Genomic DNA, 15,965 nt, shown 5'->3' on the forward strand with positions numbered 1-15,965 from the left:
GAAGCCCGCGGTCGGCGGGCGCCGCGGGGCATCACGGGATCTAGCGAGTCCGCCATTGACCTTGGGGAATCGCGCGGCCGCTGCCTTGCGCCGGAGCGGGTCCTCGTCGCCGGCTGTGACGTCACGGACTGCGCGACGATGTCGGCGGGAACCGAGGGGAATCACGGGATCGATCAGCGCAAGGATCGCCGCGGCCGCAGCCGCCGCCGCCGCCGGGGTTTTGTGGAGACGCCGCCGTGCGCCTGAGCGGGTCCCGATCGCCGGCTGTGACGTCACGGAGACCGCGACGGGGTCGGCGGGAGACGCGGGGATCCCGGTACGGCCGCAGAGCGGGCGCGGTGACGTCACACGCCAGCGCCGGGAACGCGGGGTGACGGACGCTGGTCGCAGACGCCCCCGGTTACCGGAAACAGCGTCCAGTGCGAGCCGCGTCCGCTTCCGCCCCGCAGGGTCAGAGGTGAGCGCGACCGGAAGTGCTCCCGCGGGCGCGCGAGAACCGGAAGAGGCACCACGTCTCCGGACTGAATGGCCTTCGCCGCTTTTCCGGAGGCGCTGCCCCGCCCTCCCCGGAAGCGGAAGTGCGTCACAGAGGCCCTTGGCAGCCGCGCCGGCAGTGGAGACAGAGCGCAGCGGGCGGCAGCTCAGATGGACGCGGTGGGCGGGGCCTAGCGATGGTGAGCCGACGGGAATCCCCGTCTGTATTTACAGTTGCAGAGTTCTAGTCTGACTGTGGGCGGGGCTTAGGTAATGGCCTGTGATGTCAGTGTGGGAGGAGCCAGTCACAAAAATAATCTTATAGTTGGGGTCACACAACACAAGGAACTGTATTAAAGGGATACAGCATTAGGAAGGTTGAAACCCAGTTCTCTAGCTTAATATCTGATATCAGAGGGCTTAGATGGCTCCATCCCTCCATCTTTTCTGCCTGCAGAGTATGTCTCTAACAGGCTGGTTCCACTCCGTGTAAGCCACTCTCCCTGACAGATGTCTCACAGCTTTGGCGCCTCCAACATCTTGGAGTCTGTAGAGCGACCTAGGCTTCACTTCATCTCTCAGGATCTTCATGCAGGGACTCAGGATTAGGGTTGAGGTCCTTTGTGTACATGCTTGTGATTTCCCTGAGAAAGGATCTGATGTTCTTTCTTTATTGAGAAAGGGTACATACACAGCAGAAACCATTTGGTTTTGCCAAAGAAGTCAGGAGACGGCCATATTCTCAGTCTGGAAACCGTATCACCTAATTACACCTTTGTTTTTGCTGTCTCTTCTACCAGCTCTGTCTACTCTTCCTGGGTCTAATCTCTGCTGTGGTTGAGTAGTGTGTCTTGTGGGTTGGTGAAGATATCTGGAAATTTTAAGTTATATATAGTTTTATCTATGCACTTCCTGTCTGAAGACTTATCTACTGTGATGGTTTGAATAGGAATGGCCCCCATAGGTTCATGTGTTTGAATGCTTGTCCCATAGGGAGATGCACTATTAGGAGGTGTGGCCTTGTTGGAGTATGTGTGGCCATGTTGGAGGAAGTGTGTCACTGTGAAGGTGGGCTTTGAAGTTTTAATAGATGTTCAAGCTGTGCCCAGTGTGGACACAGTCTCCTGCTGCTGCTTACAGATCAAGATGTAGAACTCTCAGCTCCTTCTCCAGCACTATGTCTGCCTGGATGCTGCCATGCTTCCCACCATGATGATAATGGACTGAGTCTCTGAAACTGTAAGTCAGCCCAATGAAATGTTTTCCTTATGCAATTTTCCTTGGTTATGGTGTCTCTTCACAGTAATAAACTCTAAGATACCTACTCACCCACTTTCTTTTGCACAGTGAGACTGTTCCATCAGTTTCTGTCCCCACCCACAATTTATTTATTTATTTATTTATTTATTTATTTTTATTTTCCTTTTTTTTTATTCCAAATAACCTCTTTCTGAGTTTTACTTCACCCAATCTAGATTCTTTCCTTTCTGATCATTTTAGCACTTGTCTGTGTTTATTGGGTATTACTCCCCAATTTTTTCTTAATTTTGAGTCTTCTTATAGTCCCTTTTGTGTATGTTTATCCCCACAGCAAATTGTTCTCAATAGGTATGTCAGTATTGTATTTTTTTAACCTGTGCAGCTGGCTGATACATGTTTAGTATTTACGATCTCTGTTCATACATCACTGCTCGATTGATTGCCTGGTTTAGATGATTTCACTTTGTTTCTCTGGGGCCAAGAATCTTAATGTATGTGCATATTAGCAATTTTCAGGGCTTAGTGTAGTTCCTTGTTATGTAGACAAAAGCTGGAGCTATATTTTCTTTACTGTGGTATTGTACTGTTGTCTCTGTGATGACTGAATCATTCAGGAGTGGTTTGTTAAGTTAAAATTAAGTACTAATCAATCAAAATATTTGCTTTGCTTAATTAGGGCAGATCATACTGTTTATTGATTGATTGATTGATTGATTGATTGATTGATTTTATGAGACAGGGTTTCTATGTGTAGCCCTGGTTGTCCTGGAACTCAGTCTGTAGACCAGGCTGGCCTGAAACTCAGAAATCCCCCTGCCTCTGCCTCCCAAGTGCTGGGATTAAAGGCATGCACCACCACTGCCTGGCTAGATCATACTGTTTATAATTACAAGTTTTGCTGGTAAATGTTACTTTAGAGTGGATCCTAGTACAGTTTTTAGAGTTAGTCTCTAGAATATGCAAAATTTTCTTCAATGTATCTTGGCAAATTTAATTTCTTAGACTTTGGACACATATACTCTAAGAAGCTAAGAATGTTAAAAAAAAACCCCAAATCACTGCTTTTTAAATCACTAGTTAAAAAACTCCTTTCTATAGCACCTTACTCACATGGGAGGAAGTGAAGGAGGAAAAGATTGCAGTAATTACTATTTTAATTCTTATTATTTGGTCTTATTATTTGGTGACTTTGTTTTCCTCTGGTGTTTGGTTTAGGACTCAGTGGTCTTTTCTGATTCTTTTATTAGTAGGGAGGGGCTGACTGCACAAAGACCCTTGGCTTTTGTGCTTTTGAGCCCTCTGGGTCTTTTGTCTGGGCTATAGCCTGCAGCATGTGTATTGATCAGCTGGGTACAGCCCAGTGCAGCATCCCTCCAAGATAGAGCCAAGTACAGCAGGGGGAACCAGATCATGTTATCACCTCTAGGGTGGGGTGGGGCAAGTGAAGGTGAAGTCTCCCTAGTTAGAGTCACTATCCACCCTCTCTGCACAGCAACAGCCATCTGAGTCTATCAGTGCCTCCAGTAACTTCTTCCCCTAAGTATATTTTCTGCTGCCCAGAGGGAGGCAGTAGCACTCCTGTGTTTCCTCAAGGGCTCCCTCCCCTTTGGAGCCCAGGTTGAGGGTTCCAGGGTCAACATCTCTACTCCTAGGAAGGGTGTCATCCATGTAGCTGTCCCTGTGGAGTGTCTTCCAGAGCCTGAGCTCCTTGTTAGATGCTGGGAGCCTGGTAAAAGTTAGCTCCCACACTGATTCATTGCACAAAGGAGAGATTCAGTCTCTACTCCCCCCACCCCCAGACCCCGCAGTCTTTTAGTTTTTATAGTTTGTCATGACCTGGTGGCCCCACATCAGCAATGCAGACTTCTGCAGAGCTCAGGGGAGGCTGTCTTCCTTGCAGTGCTTTACAAGAGCATCAAGGGCTGTTTTAGATGTTCCCCTGGCAGGCTTTTCTCCAGTCTTTTCTCTGACCTCGGTTCTGAGAGGACCCATGTGTGACCAAAAGCATTGCTACCTTGCTCTACTGCTGGAAAAAGCAGCGCCCCACTTGAGCTGCCTGCCCCTTGAAGCTTGCTGTCCCTCTCGGGATTGCAGAAGCAGGGTTTGTGCAGTTGCAGTTTTTCGGGGCTTCGAGTGCGCGTGCGCGTGGAAGGGGCAGGGAGGGCGGCGCACCCCGCAGAGGCCAGAGGGCGCTTTCCTACACCTTTTATCTCTGCTGCAGTCTCTCTACCGATACGCAGTAGCCATTCCCACGTGCACAAAACCTTGGTGTGTGTGTATGTGTGTGTGTGTGTGTAAAGGTACCTCTTAAAACTTTGTGCCCCAGGCTAGCCAGGCCTGATGTTCATAGTGGGGCGGAGGCCAGCCTGGTAGTGGCTGCTGTTTCATTTTCTTCCAGCCTTTTCCCGTAGCCCTATCTTCTGGCTTCCTTGGGTTATTGGTGTCTCCAGTTCTCTTCATCTGCTCGCTGCCCTTGCTGGGGCAAGAGACCAGTGCTTTCCCATTGAGGTATTAGTTCATTTCCAGCCACTGAGCCCGCGACATTTAGCAGGGCTCTGGTACACAAGTTTAGGCCCACAAGCAGACCGCTAATGCTAGTACAGATATTGTGTCATTGGGGAAGGGGGCAGCTCCCCTACCGGAGCCAGACAAACCTTGACCCTATTGGTCAGATGCAATTTAGGGGGTGGGGCCAAGAGACTGGTGAAGGGGCTCTAGGCAATTTCAGAGTCAGGGATGGGATTTAGCAGGGCGTGCCCAGTGGTTGCAGCTGCAGCGGTTCCTGATTCTTTCTGCCCGTGGCCCACCCAGGCAGCCCAGAGCCGGCAGAGTCTCTTCAAAGTCACAGAGCAAGGGAGCCTTGTGCCCACAAGGTGGTGGGGCCTGGGCTGGAAGAGGCGTGGCTGCTGAGCCTGAATCCCAGCGCCCTTTCGCCTCCAGTGCTGCGTCTGGCCGGTGGTGCAGCCGCCTGAGAAAGAGCAGTCAAATTGCAGTCTCTCCAAAGAAGCCTAGTTATGCAGGTGAGCCCGCTCCCCACGAGTGCTTATAGCGGTGCTGCAGAGCCCTCCAGGGCCAGCGGGCTAAGGCTGGGAGCGGGGCGTCATCCCAGAGGGAGTGAACCCCCAGAGTTGGTTGCTCCGCTAGTGACCTGGGGTGCAGAGAGAGGGCGTGTGAAGCTCCAAATCCCACTTGCTCAGAACCCATTCCCAATCGGGGTGCCCTCTCTGTCCCACTCTGGGAGCAATGTCCACCCGCCCCTCGTGCCCCCAGGGAATGAGGCGAGCAACCTTTTCTTTCCTAGTTTTTAGTTTCATCCTACCGTTTTGGTTTGCTACACTGCACAAATATTAATTATATAAAGACGCTGGGCATAGATGTTTAGTGCCTTCTGACCAGTGACTGTCACTCAGCAGCCTGAGCTTCTGGCCAGTCTCATGTCGCCACCTGCTGGCCACAGGTGGTATGACAGCCTGTGATGCCTTCAGAATGATTCTAGCTTGGTTTGGGGCAGGGGGATTCTTTGTAGGCCATGGTCTGTGTCATGCACACAGCATGGATCTGGAATATGTTTACAATAAACCAAATACATTTATCTTTTCTACAAGCATGGCAGCAGTTTGTTGGTGCACCCACCCTTTCTAGTGTGAGGTTAGAAGTTAGAGATCTTACAACCTGCTCTTAATTAGAACTCTTCCCTGGAAGAAAAGAGGATTTTACTATCCCACTACCTGTTCTAATTACTTAGTATTTTCAGAATTCCTATGACAAACCACAAACTAGAGCAAATCGAGTTTTAAATACACATTTCTTAAATGTCATTTCCACATAACGTGCTGAAGTCGGGTGTGGATCTTAGGAAGAATGGGGATTCTAGCAGAAGGTGGATGGTTCCCTGTGTACTTGCCAGTGCTTTCTCAGAATTGGACAGATGAGGGGATGGTGGGTGGGTCCTCATGCTGTACTCAGGTGAGCACCTCCTCTAGGCAGGTGACACTCAGCTTGATGTAAGGTGGAGCAGGTAAAAGTGCTGAAGGAGTGGAGACAGCATGGTAGGAAGAGCTTAGCCCAGATTCAAAGCTTCCTCACTGGAACCAAAGGGGCAGGCACATGTCAGTGGGGGAAGGGAGTACCAGCACTGGTGGGGGGGGTTGGGGAGGGGGAAGGGGGAGGGGGAAGGGAGGAGGGCTCTAAAGCCAGATTACTCACCACAACAGCTTGCAGCCAAGTTACACAGCAAGACCTGTCATGGTGGCCTCCATCACATACACACACACACACACACACACACACACGCACGCGCACACACAAGAGACACACTGAAGAGTTTATCACCGTCTTCCCCTTGCCTGGATCCCACTCTCACCTGCTCACCTAGCTCCTATCAAAATCCAAGGGCAACTTGCTTAGCTTTGATATCTCTGTAGCTGGTCACTACTCAGCAATAACCAGCAGGCATGAGATGCTGCAGTGGCCTTACCTAGCTTCTCGGGTACCAGGACACACACATCTTTTTACATGTTAACTACCCATACTTTCCCTGTTTTGAATCAGGTCTACTTTTCTATTGATTTGGTTTCTTTTCATTTTGGGGGGGGGGGGTTCATTACTTTTTAGCTTTATGTTTGTGTACTAAATTTGTCAGCAGTTGAATGCACCACCAACACTGTTTATAGCTTCCAGTTTTATATCTTGTTTGTTTTTATTTGTGGAATCTTTAGATACACAGAAAAACAAAATTGCTGGGGTTTTGTTGTTGTTGTTAAATTGGACTTTCTCTGTTATTTCATGGTGCCCTCACATCCTAATAACTCTATACTGCCTACTGTCACATGGGCACTCAGGAACTGCTGACTTAAGTGAGGAGGAGCTTTTATGTTTCTCAAAGATTTTATTCATGTATTTAAGACCTGAATACATGTGGATTATTATTCATGTTTGACACAGGACAGAACTCTGATTTTTACCTCCTGTGTGTTCTAGGTTCATTGATTAGATATCTTCCTTCTACAGATACACAAATCTACCTAGGTTTTCGTATGTGCCTGGGTCTTTTTTTGTGTGTTACAATAACTTTCTAAGTCTCCATTGCAAGGCAAGTCTCTAGTTTTTCAAGAGAGTTTGGTCCTTCTTGGCCCCTTGTTCTTCTGCATAAATGCTGGAGTCAGTTTAAATAGTTCTTACCTGAAATCAGTCAGTACCCTTTCCTTGGCATTTTAATTAGCTGTTCTTTAACTGAGTGTGTTTATCAACTCGGAAGGATTTCATCTCTTTATATGTTTGTGAATGTGAATTTTGTAAATTGTATCCAAGTCTTTCAATCCATTAATAGTTCATATTCCTTTACATACTAAATCATCTTTAATGTCAGGGGTTGTTTTGTGATATTTGAAGGTCTTACCCACCATTTGTTAAGCAAAGACTTCTGAACTTTTCTCCACTTTGCCTAATCCCAAGGTCTTGCCTACTCTACCTGTACTGAATACATATGGAAGTCAGAAGAACCTATAGCTACCCCTTGGCATGTTATGGTGATGGAGGGCATTACCATGCCACTTGATTGGGTTTCATGTGGGTTGCTGCCTGGTCGACTTACCTGCTCCAGTACCTAATGGGAATATAACAGGGCTATCTCATTTAGCCTCTGAGGAGATGAGGGCCTGAGGAGGAGGGATTTTTCCTTGGGTCACTAAGTTTGCAATGGTGGAGCTGAGATATGAACTCAGTCTGTTGAACCTCAAAAGCCCACATTCTTTCTTTGACCTTGTCTGGGAGGTCATCCTGATGTAACTCTCCTCCCCAATCAGCTTCTAGTTGTGCTTATCTTGGGTCTATGCTGGACAATGGGTGGTCCTGTAGTGACAGGGGCAGTTTGTACACATATGGTATGATTCAGTTGACAGCTTGTTTTCTCCTTCTCCCAGCCCCATTTCCAGAAAGTGGGATAAAAAATTGCCACATGTGGTCTTTAGGGACTTTTGTAGTTGTCAGTTGCATGCAGTATAAAATATAAAATATAAAATGTAAAATATAAAATAAAATGTAAATATAAAATGAAATATAGAACGTAAAATAAAATAAAAATAAAATAAATAAAAATATGATAAAATAAAATATAACATACAAAATGTAAAATATAAAATAAAATATAACTACAAAAATGACTGTGTCTACATTCTGAGAAGATTCTCGGTATAAAGATTTGCAAAAAAAGTACTGCTTTCCTGTCTCCTCACGGCACAACTGCGTGTCAGTTACCTCAGGACAGCAGGATTTACTATGGGAGCTGTTCAGTTTTTGCTTTTGTGTTTTTGCTTATAACCCCTGCCCCCACTGCTAACATTTACCTACTTGCCTTTTCAAGAGCTTAGGTTTGTCTTACAACTTTATTTGTCTCGCTCATAGCAGTTGAGTCCATGCATGTTGGTTCATAACTAGACAGTGGGCTACACAGTAGTGGTAGGCATAGGACATGGTCTTCTATGAGCCACACCCTTTAAGTACCCATTTGGACTCATTGGAGGACTGAGTCCTTCTGGGGGTAGGACACCTCTGGCCTCAAACTGGCATAACCCTTTAGCCAACAGGATCCTCTCAGACATTCTCTTTAGGTCTCATCCTCCAGAGTTGCCTGCATATTCTATCCAGCCACAGACATTTTTGGGTTCTAGAAAGGACCACTGCCTCCACTACTTCATTTCCAGAGCTATTGACTCTGCTGGGCAGGTTGCTGGACTGACTTTTACAGCAGGGAGCTGTAACTGTTGTTTATTGTCTTGCCTTTTTTTGGTTGTAGGATGAGTACATGGCTTCCAAAATCCAGATGCTGGAGGAGCACTTCTGCTATGCAGGAGGATGGGACACTGTCTGAAATATTTAGTGGAACACAGAGGTTGAGTACATTTTACTTTTTTGGTGCTCAATTTTATTGTGAACATTTTAGGATTAAGAAAAAATTGTTTTAATCCTCAATTATTTGTAGTCTGTATTATTTACTTTTCTGTTGCTGTAAAAAAATACTATGACCAAGGCAATTTATGAAAGAGATTATTTTGGCTTGTGCTTCCAGAGGGATGAGACCATCATGGCAGGGAGCTGAGAGATCACATGTTAAACCCCAAACATGAACAGAGAGAGTGAACTGAAATTGAGGCTAGTCTACATTCTATCCTCAGAGCCTGCCTCTAGTGAGGTGTAGCCTGTTAAATCACCACCAGGGTTCAGATATTTGAGCCTATGGTACACATTCTCATTCAAACCACTATATTCTACTCCCAGGCTCCAAAGGCTCAGAGGCCATTGTGACAATGCAAAGTGTATTTAATCCTACTTCAGAAGCCCCCATAGTCTTCCACAGTCTCAATAAAACCCCGTGAGTTTGAATAGTGAATTAACTTCAGCATCCAATGGCACAGATAGACATTACTATTCCTAAAAGGAGGAATGGGGGCATAGTCAGAAAATGTGGGACCCAACAAGACTGATAACGCAGCATGTAAACACCGAATGCCCAGCTCAGCAATTACCAGCTGTGGGCCATGACCCATCTGAAACCAGATATTTACATGATAATTCATGACAGTAGCAAAATGATGGTTATGAAGTAGCCACGAAAATAATTTTATACTTGGGTGTCGCCACAACACAACGAACTGTATAAAAGGGATACAGCATCAGGAAGGTTGAAAGCCAGTTCTCTAGCTTAATATCTGATATCTGAGGGCTTAGCTGGCTCCATCCCTCCACCTTTTCTGCCTGCAGAATATATTTCTTATTTTTATTTTTTAGTTTTTTTTCAAGACAGGGTTTCTCTGTGTAGCCCTGGCTGTCCTGCAACTCACTCTGTAGACCAAGCTGGCCTCAACCTCAGAAATCCACCTGCCTCTGCCCCCTGAGTGCTGAGATTAAAGGCATGCATGATCACTGCCCTGCTATTTTGGTTTTGTTTTTTCAGAATATATCTCTAATAGACTGGTTCCACTCCATCTTCCTAGCAGATGTCTCACAGCTTTGGCATCTCCAACATCTTGGAGACCATAGAGCGACCCAGGCTTCACTTCATCTCTCAGAGTCTTCATGCAGGGACTCAGGATTAGGGTTGGCCCTGAGGTCTTTTTGGGTGCATGCTTGTGATTTTATTAAGAAAGGATCTGATGTTCTTTTTTTGCTTGACAAAGGGTACATACACAGCAGAAAACATTTGGTTTTGCCAAAGAAGTCAGGAGAGGGCCATATTGTCAGTCTGGAAAGGATATTTCTAAGGAGCAGGCCCTTAACAGGACTGACTCCATATATGTTTTTGTTTTTTTGTTTGTTTGGGTTTTTTGGGTTTTTTGTTTGTTTGTTTTTAAATTTATTTATTTTGGTTTTTCAAGACAGGGTTTCTCTGTGTAGTCCTGGCTGTCCTGGAACTCACTGTGTAGACCAGGCTGGGGTCAAACTCAGAAATCTGCATGTCTCTGCCTCCCAAGTGCTGGGATTAAAAGTGTGTGCCATCAATTATTGATCATTATTGGTTATCAATTAGTATTGATAATTATTGATATTATCAATACTAATTATCAATCAATTAGTATTGATAATTGATTACCATTTATTGATTATTGATTAGTATTGATTATTGATTGTTATTCCATCACCTTCATCCCCCTTCCTCTGCCTCCTAAGTGTTGGTATTAACTGCCCCGCACTATTTAATTTTTATTATCTGGTCTTATTCTTTGGTGTCTCTGCTTTTCTCTTGTGTTTGGTTTAGGACTTAGTGGTCCTTTCTGTGGTCCTTTCCAATTCTTTTATTAGTAGGGAGGGGCTGACTGCACAAAGACCCTTGGCTTTTGTGGTTGTGAGCTCTCTGATCTGTTGTCTGGTCTGTAGCCTGCAGTGTATTGACCTCAGGCAGCCTGCAGTGTAACCATTTGTGAGAGCTGGTTTGGCTGTCCTGTGCCCTCTTTAGAAGTGTGTGAGGGTGGGGAGGGTATGGGAAATCAGAAAGCGTGCATAGGAAGGTTGACTTAGGGCAGAGATGACTAGATCAGCTCTTTGTGTCTGTGAGAAAGCTTTGGAAAGATAGCTGCTGTTTTTTCAGATGCTGAGCTCCAGTTGTGAAGGCTGCTTCCCTGGCATCCTTGACTTTGGGTCCCAGTTTTTTCTTTCAGGGAACCCCAACTATGTTGTGACATTGGCACCACCTTGTGTCCCAGCTCAGGGTTGGGAAGCTACCTCTGGTTGCCTAGGTTTGCTTGGAGCCTGAGGAAGGAGCCTCTCAGTCAGATCTCTGTAAACCCCTTAGACTCATTGCATGCTAAATTTTTACCCTGATGCAGCTTTAGAGTGAAACCCTCATTTTTTATTTTGTGGGGAATAGGGGGCAGATTTTCATCTCAGCATAATTCGGTTCTAAGCTGGACATAAGGTGTGCCAATTTGTTGCTAAAATTTCCAACCCTAATAGCCCATATATATAAATGACACACAATCCAAATATTGTAATTATAAGTCATATGTCAAGATTGGGCAAATCTAATACAATACTAACTTATTTCCCAAAGTTAAGACTCCTTATTAATTGTGGTTTCTCCCGGCCACGTGGTTCTGGTTCATAGTGGCTTCCTCCTCTCTTCATCCTTCTCTCTTTTTCTTCCTCTACCTGCCACCCCCTTTTGAGCCTCCAGTCCCACCTTTCCCCACAACTGTTCAATCACAGGCTCTGTTACTTTTATTGACCAACTAAAATAGAGAGAACATTCACATGGCATCACCTAAGTACATGATGGTCTGCTTGTGGGGTCTGACTTTTTAGTACAAATCCAAATAATGTTAGTCATTTAAATGTGTGTTTCACTATATTACTGACACAGCTGTTTTCCACATGTGCATTTGTCTAGTCTGATGTAGCAGCATAGAACATGTATTGTTAATGGTGTATATTCTTGCCAGTAATACATGCATTTTTTTTTTGTTGGATATGCTACTATTGATTATCTAAAGGGTCATAATGGTTTTACACAGGAAAGCTAATTGCCAGAATTTTGTTTTGTTTTTTGAGACAGGGTTTTTGGTATAGCCCTCACTGTCCTGGAACTCACTTTGTAGACCAGGCTGCCCTTGAACTCACAGAGATCTGCCTGCCCTCTGTCTCTGAGTGCTGGGGTTTAAGTCCTGCACCTGCCTTAATTTTTTTTTAATACTTACATCATTTTGTTAACTTTTGAGAGCTTGGTGAGGACTAGTATAATTTGCACTTTAAATATATTTAAGTGGATATACACTGCCTGCTCTATTATTTATCTTATCAGGCAGGCTTCCTCTGATTTGAGACTAAATAGGCTTTCTTTAATTTTTTTTCCAGTTTGTGTTCTTCTTTCATTGGCCTTTTATGAGAGTTGGATGTACTCAGAATTAGCTGTCATAGTACATGAATGATTCAGCCAGAGCCTGAGACAAGTAGAAATGAGTGGGGATTTTGTTTGATTGTTTCTGCATCTATGCTCTATGATTTTTCTATGTAGTCAGACCATCATTACCAAGAAGGCAAGTTGGCCCTAGGGTGAGGACCTTAAGACAACATCTGGTAAGGCTGTAGTCTGACCCTCAGTCTGCAGTGGGAAATATAATTAGAGTAACTCTGTAGATAGACATTTGAAAGAATGAATAACTGGTGTAGTCCAGTTTTGGGTATTGTTACTCATATATCTTTATGAAGAAATGAAATTTTTTATTAATGTTACTTAAGCAGATTTTGTACTTATTAATGCTACTAAAACGAAAACAGAAAACAAACAAACAAGCAAACAAACAAAAAAACAGGTAGCATAGCCAGGATGTCAATTTCGTATAGCATTGTCATAAATCCTGCATTTATAAGCCTCTGACCTTATATTTGTAGCATCTAAATACACATTTTTGTGTTCCTTGTTCAAGTGTTGTCATTTTTCCTGTAAAGATTTTTACTGAGTTAATCCTGCTGACTTGCTTCTTACATCATACCATCTGGAATAGTAGTAAGCCAGTTTTGCGGCCCGAGCTGCCCCACGCTTGAGGGCCAAAATTTCGCGGACTGCTCTGTCAATGTTTGAACCTGCTCTACCAAAAGCCTTGGGGGCTAAACTGTTTGAGACTTCACTGCCTGGAGCTGCTCCGGTCTGTGGGTCAGGGTTCAACAAGAGAGAGAGTGAGGACAGACTGGAAGAATGGAGACCAGACAGAGTGTGATTCAATCCTGTTTTTTCTTCAGTCTCTCTTCCTAGTCCAAGTCCCAAGTCTTGAGTTCCTAGTCCCTAGTCTTTAGGGCCTCCAAGTTCCAAGTTTCTTTTAAGTGCTAAGTGCCTAATGTCTAATGCCTAATTCTCTGTTCTTCCTCCAAGTGCCAAGTACCTAATAACTAATAATTCTTCTTCTGAGTTCTCTAGTCCAAGTGTCTTCTTCCTCAATGCCTAATTCCTACTCTGCCGAATTCCTACCCATAATCTAACTCATAATTGTACTCCAAGTTGTACTCTCCTAATTCCTACTCTTAATAATAATTTCTTCTGTCTGCCTTTCACCTTTTATATGTCTCACTTCTAAGCCACCCCTCTAAGTCACACCTTTAAGCCATGCCCTTAGGTCTTGTCTCTAAATCTGATTTCTAAGACTTGCCCTTCAGTCACACACTTTTAATCTCACACACCCAAGAAAAGATCCTGGGTATCTAAACCAAGATGTTATCAGAGTGTGTTCAGCTGTTGGAAGCTGATGTAATCAAGCCTCTTCTCAGGGTATACAGCTCAAGATGGCTGCAAGGATGATAGTCACCTTCCATCGGCTCCCCACAAGCCAGCTGGTTTGTGGCTGAATACAGGACTTCAATCCTATATGTGGTGGTATAGGGTTTAATGTGTTAGTAAACGGCTTCTATAAAAAGCAAATGTAAAACCAGGAGCAGATGCTCAGGAAAAACGTATTGTTCCTTTTATGAAAAACATATGTTATTCACATAGTAAATAAATGACAACTCCTATGTTAGAGATGATAGGGTCTAGTTAATCTTGTAGAGAAAGTTACAGAACACCAGTGGATAAGCTTGTGTGTGCTTGTAATTTCAGTACTTGATAAATGTCAGTAGAAGGCCATGGAAGTAGTAGGAAATTTAGACCCTATTTTGAAAATAGATGAAAAACAACAAAGAAAATATACATGTCTTTAGTTTGGACAAGAATTATCTTTTGAACAAACAAATGTCTATGGTTTAGCTTTCTAGTACTTAGAAGGGAAACAGTAAGTAACAGAGAATTTGTATTTTAAGCTTTCAAGTCGGATACATTAACTTAAATTCTTTTATTCTTTAGAAATCACATAATTAAGAAGATTGAGACAGAAAATAAAGGGAAAGCAAATGGGCTGAGCACCTGGATTGTTTTCACCTGATATGTATAAAAGAAAACCCTTGAGGTTTGTTATAGTATATGAGATATTTACATACTCTGCATATCTATGTGTGTGCATGTATGGATGGATGTAGTATACAGGTGAGATTATCTAGTTACACTGGCGTATTTTCTGGATATGAGGAATAGGAAACCAAATTTTCTAAAAATGATTAGTAAGTTACTGTTTAATCAAATGGCTGCCAGAAGTTCTATAGAAACTTCTTGTCTGTTCTCTGTTTTCCTATTACAGTGAGCTGCACAGCTCTCCTAAGACAACGGAGATGGACTGCATCTCCCTCACCATTTTTATCCTTGGCGACCCCAGGGACTGTGTGGTACAAGATAATAAGATGGTTTACATTTATTAAAATAGTTTGAGTTTATTGTGACATGTTTTTATCTTAACTATTACTGAAGAGTTAAAAAAAAGAATTTTACTAGTTTTTGTACTAAATATAGAAAAAACTTTCAGTTCATGTAGGTGTTTGAAACTTAAAAATTTGTACCTGAAAATAATAGAAGCCATATTTCCTTAATAAAGTTTAAGGAAAATAAATTTTAACATAATGATTAAATCTTATTTTAATTCAGATACACCAGATTCATCAGTAAGATAGACTTCAGGTTCTAAACAAAGATATTGAACTGAGTCTTTCTTTCAAAAGCTAAAATTGCTTCCTGTAGTTATGAAGGCAGGTATGGAGAAGCTAAGTGAGTTCTAGTTCTTAATGGATAGTCAATTCTTATAAATTTATAGAAAGATTAGTGTTGCAAGTTAATTCTATGACTTCCACATATTAAATACATATTATGAAAGGAAATTATTTTAGCCTGAGTTCTTCATTTTTACTACTATGTAAATAATTTTAAATAACATAATAGTCCCTAATGATAGAGCCTCCAGTAAAAACAAAAAACAAACAAAAAAGCCATTGTCATATTTATTTTCTTTCAGGTATAAAAATGTAAGAAATTAAAAGCTGCTGGGCGGTGATGGTGCACACCTTTAATCCCAGCACTTGGGAGGCAGAGACAGGTGGATTTCTGAGTTAGAGGCCAGCCTGGTCTACAGAGTGTGTTCCAGGACAGCCAGGGCTACACAGAGAAACCCTGTCTCAAAATATAAAACAAAACAAAACAAATTAAAAGCTACATTTTCTTTCTTTTTGTATTTTAATGACATTGGTGGAAGCCTTATTTGTTCAGTCTTCCCTTTACAAAAAAAAAAAAAAAAAAAAACCTTTCCTCTAAACTGTCCTTGACTGCAGTTCTGGGCCGTCCATCTCTGTAGGACCCCAAGGGCTGCTGTTCTCTGGCTGAGACTTTCTGTGTGCTGCTGTCTGCTAAGTAACATTCTGCAGTTTTTTCTAAGAACAAAACATCCTTCCCAGCCCTTGAGAGGCAGAGGCAGGGGGATGAAGGTGATGGGATAACGATCAATAATCAATACCAATCAGTGAATGGTAATCAATAATTATCAATACTAATTGATAACAAATAATGATCAATAATTGATGGCACAGCCCTTTAATCTCAGCACTCAGGAGGCAGAGGCAGGCGGTTTTCTGAGTTCCAGGACAGCCTGGTCTACAGAGTGAGTTCCAGGACAGCCAGGGCTACACAGAGAAACCCTGTCTCAAAAAACAAAACAAAACAAACAAACAAAAAACAAAAAACTTCCCAAAAAACAAAACAAAAGAACAAAACATCCTGTTGCAGGATGATGCCCCAGGAAGGGAATTTATACTTGACATCCTATTGCCCCCCAGTTGCGTTCCTGTTTTTTTTTTCCTGTGGCACCTACCTTCCTCGCCGCCCTCGCCCAGGG

At 43.4% G+C, this 15,965-nt stretch overlaps 1 protein-coding gene across 1 annotated transcript in view; it reads left to right on the forward strand.

Moving 5' to 3' along the window:
• Positions 1-15,965, forward strand: part of LOC143437248 (uncharacterized) — a 49,589-nt gene that overhangs the window by 445 nt on the left and 33,179 nt on the right. Inside the window, exons 4-5 of the mRNA XM_076922084.1 lie at positions 2-674; positions 1,615-1,713. Coding sequence (XP_076778199.1) covers positions 2-674; positions 1,615-1,709 — 768 coding nt within the window. The 3' untranslated portion in view covers positions 1,710-1,713. The remainder of the gene's footprint in view (position 1; positions 675-1,614; positions 1,714-15,965) is intronic.

The sequence above is a fragment of the Arvicanthis niloticus genome, chromosome Y, assembly GCF_011762505.2.
Source record: "Arvicanthis niloticus isolate mArvNil1 chromosome Y, mArvNil1.pat.X, whole genome shotgun sequence".
NCBI lineage: Eukaryota > Metazoa > Chordata > Mammalia > Rodentia > Muridae > Arvicanthis > Arvicanthis niloticus.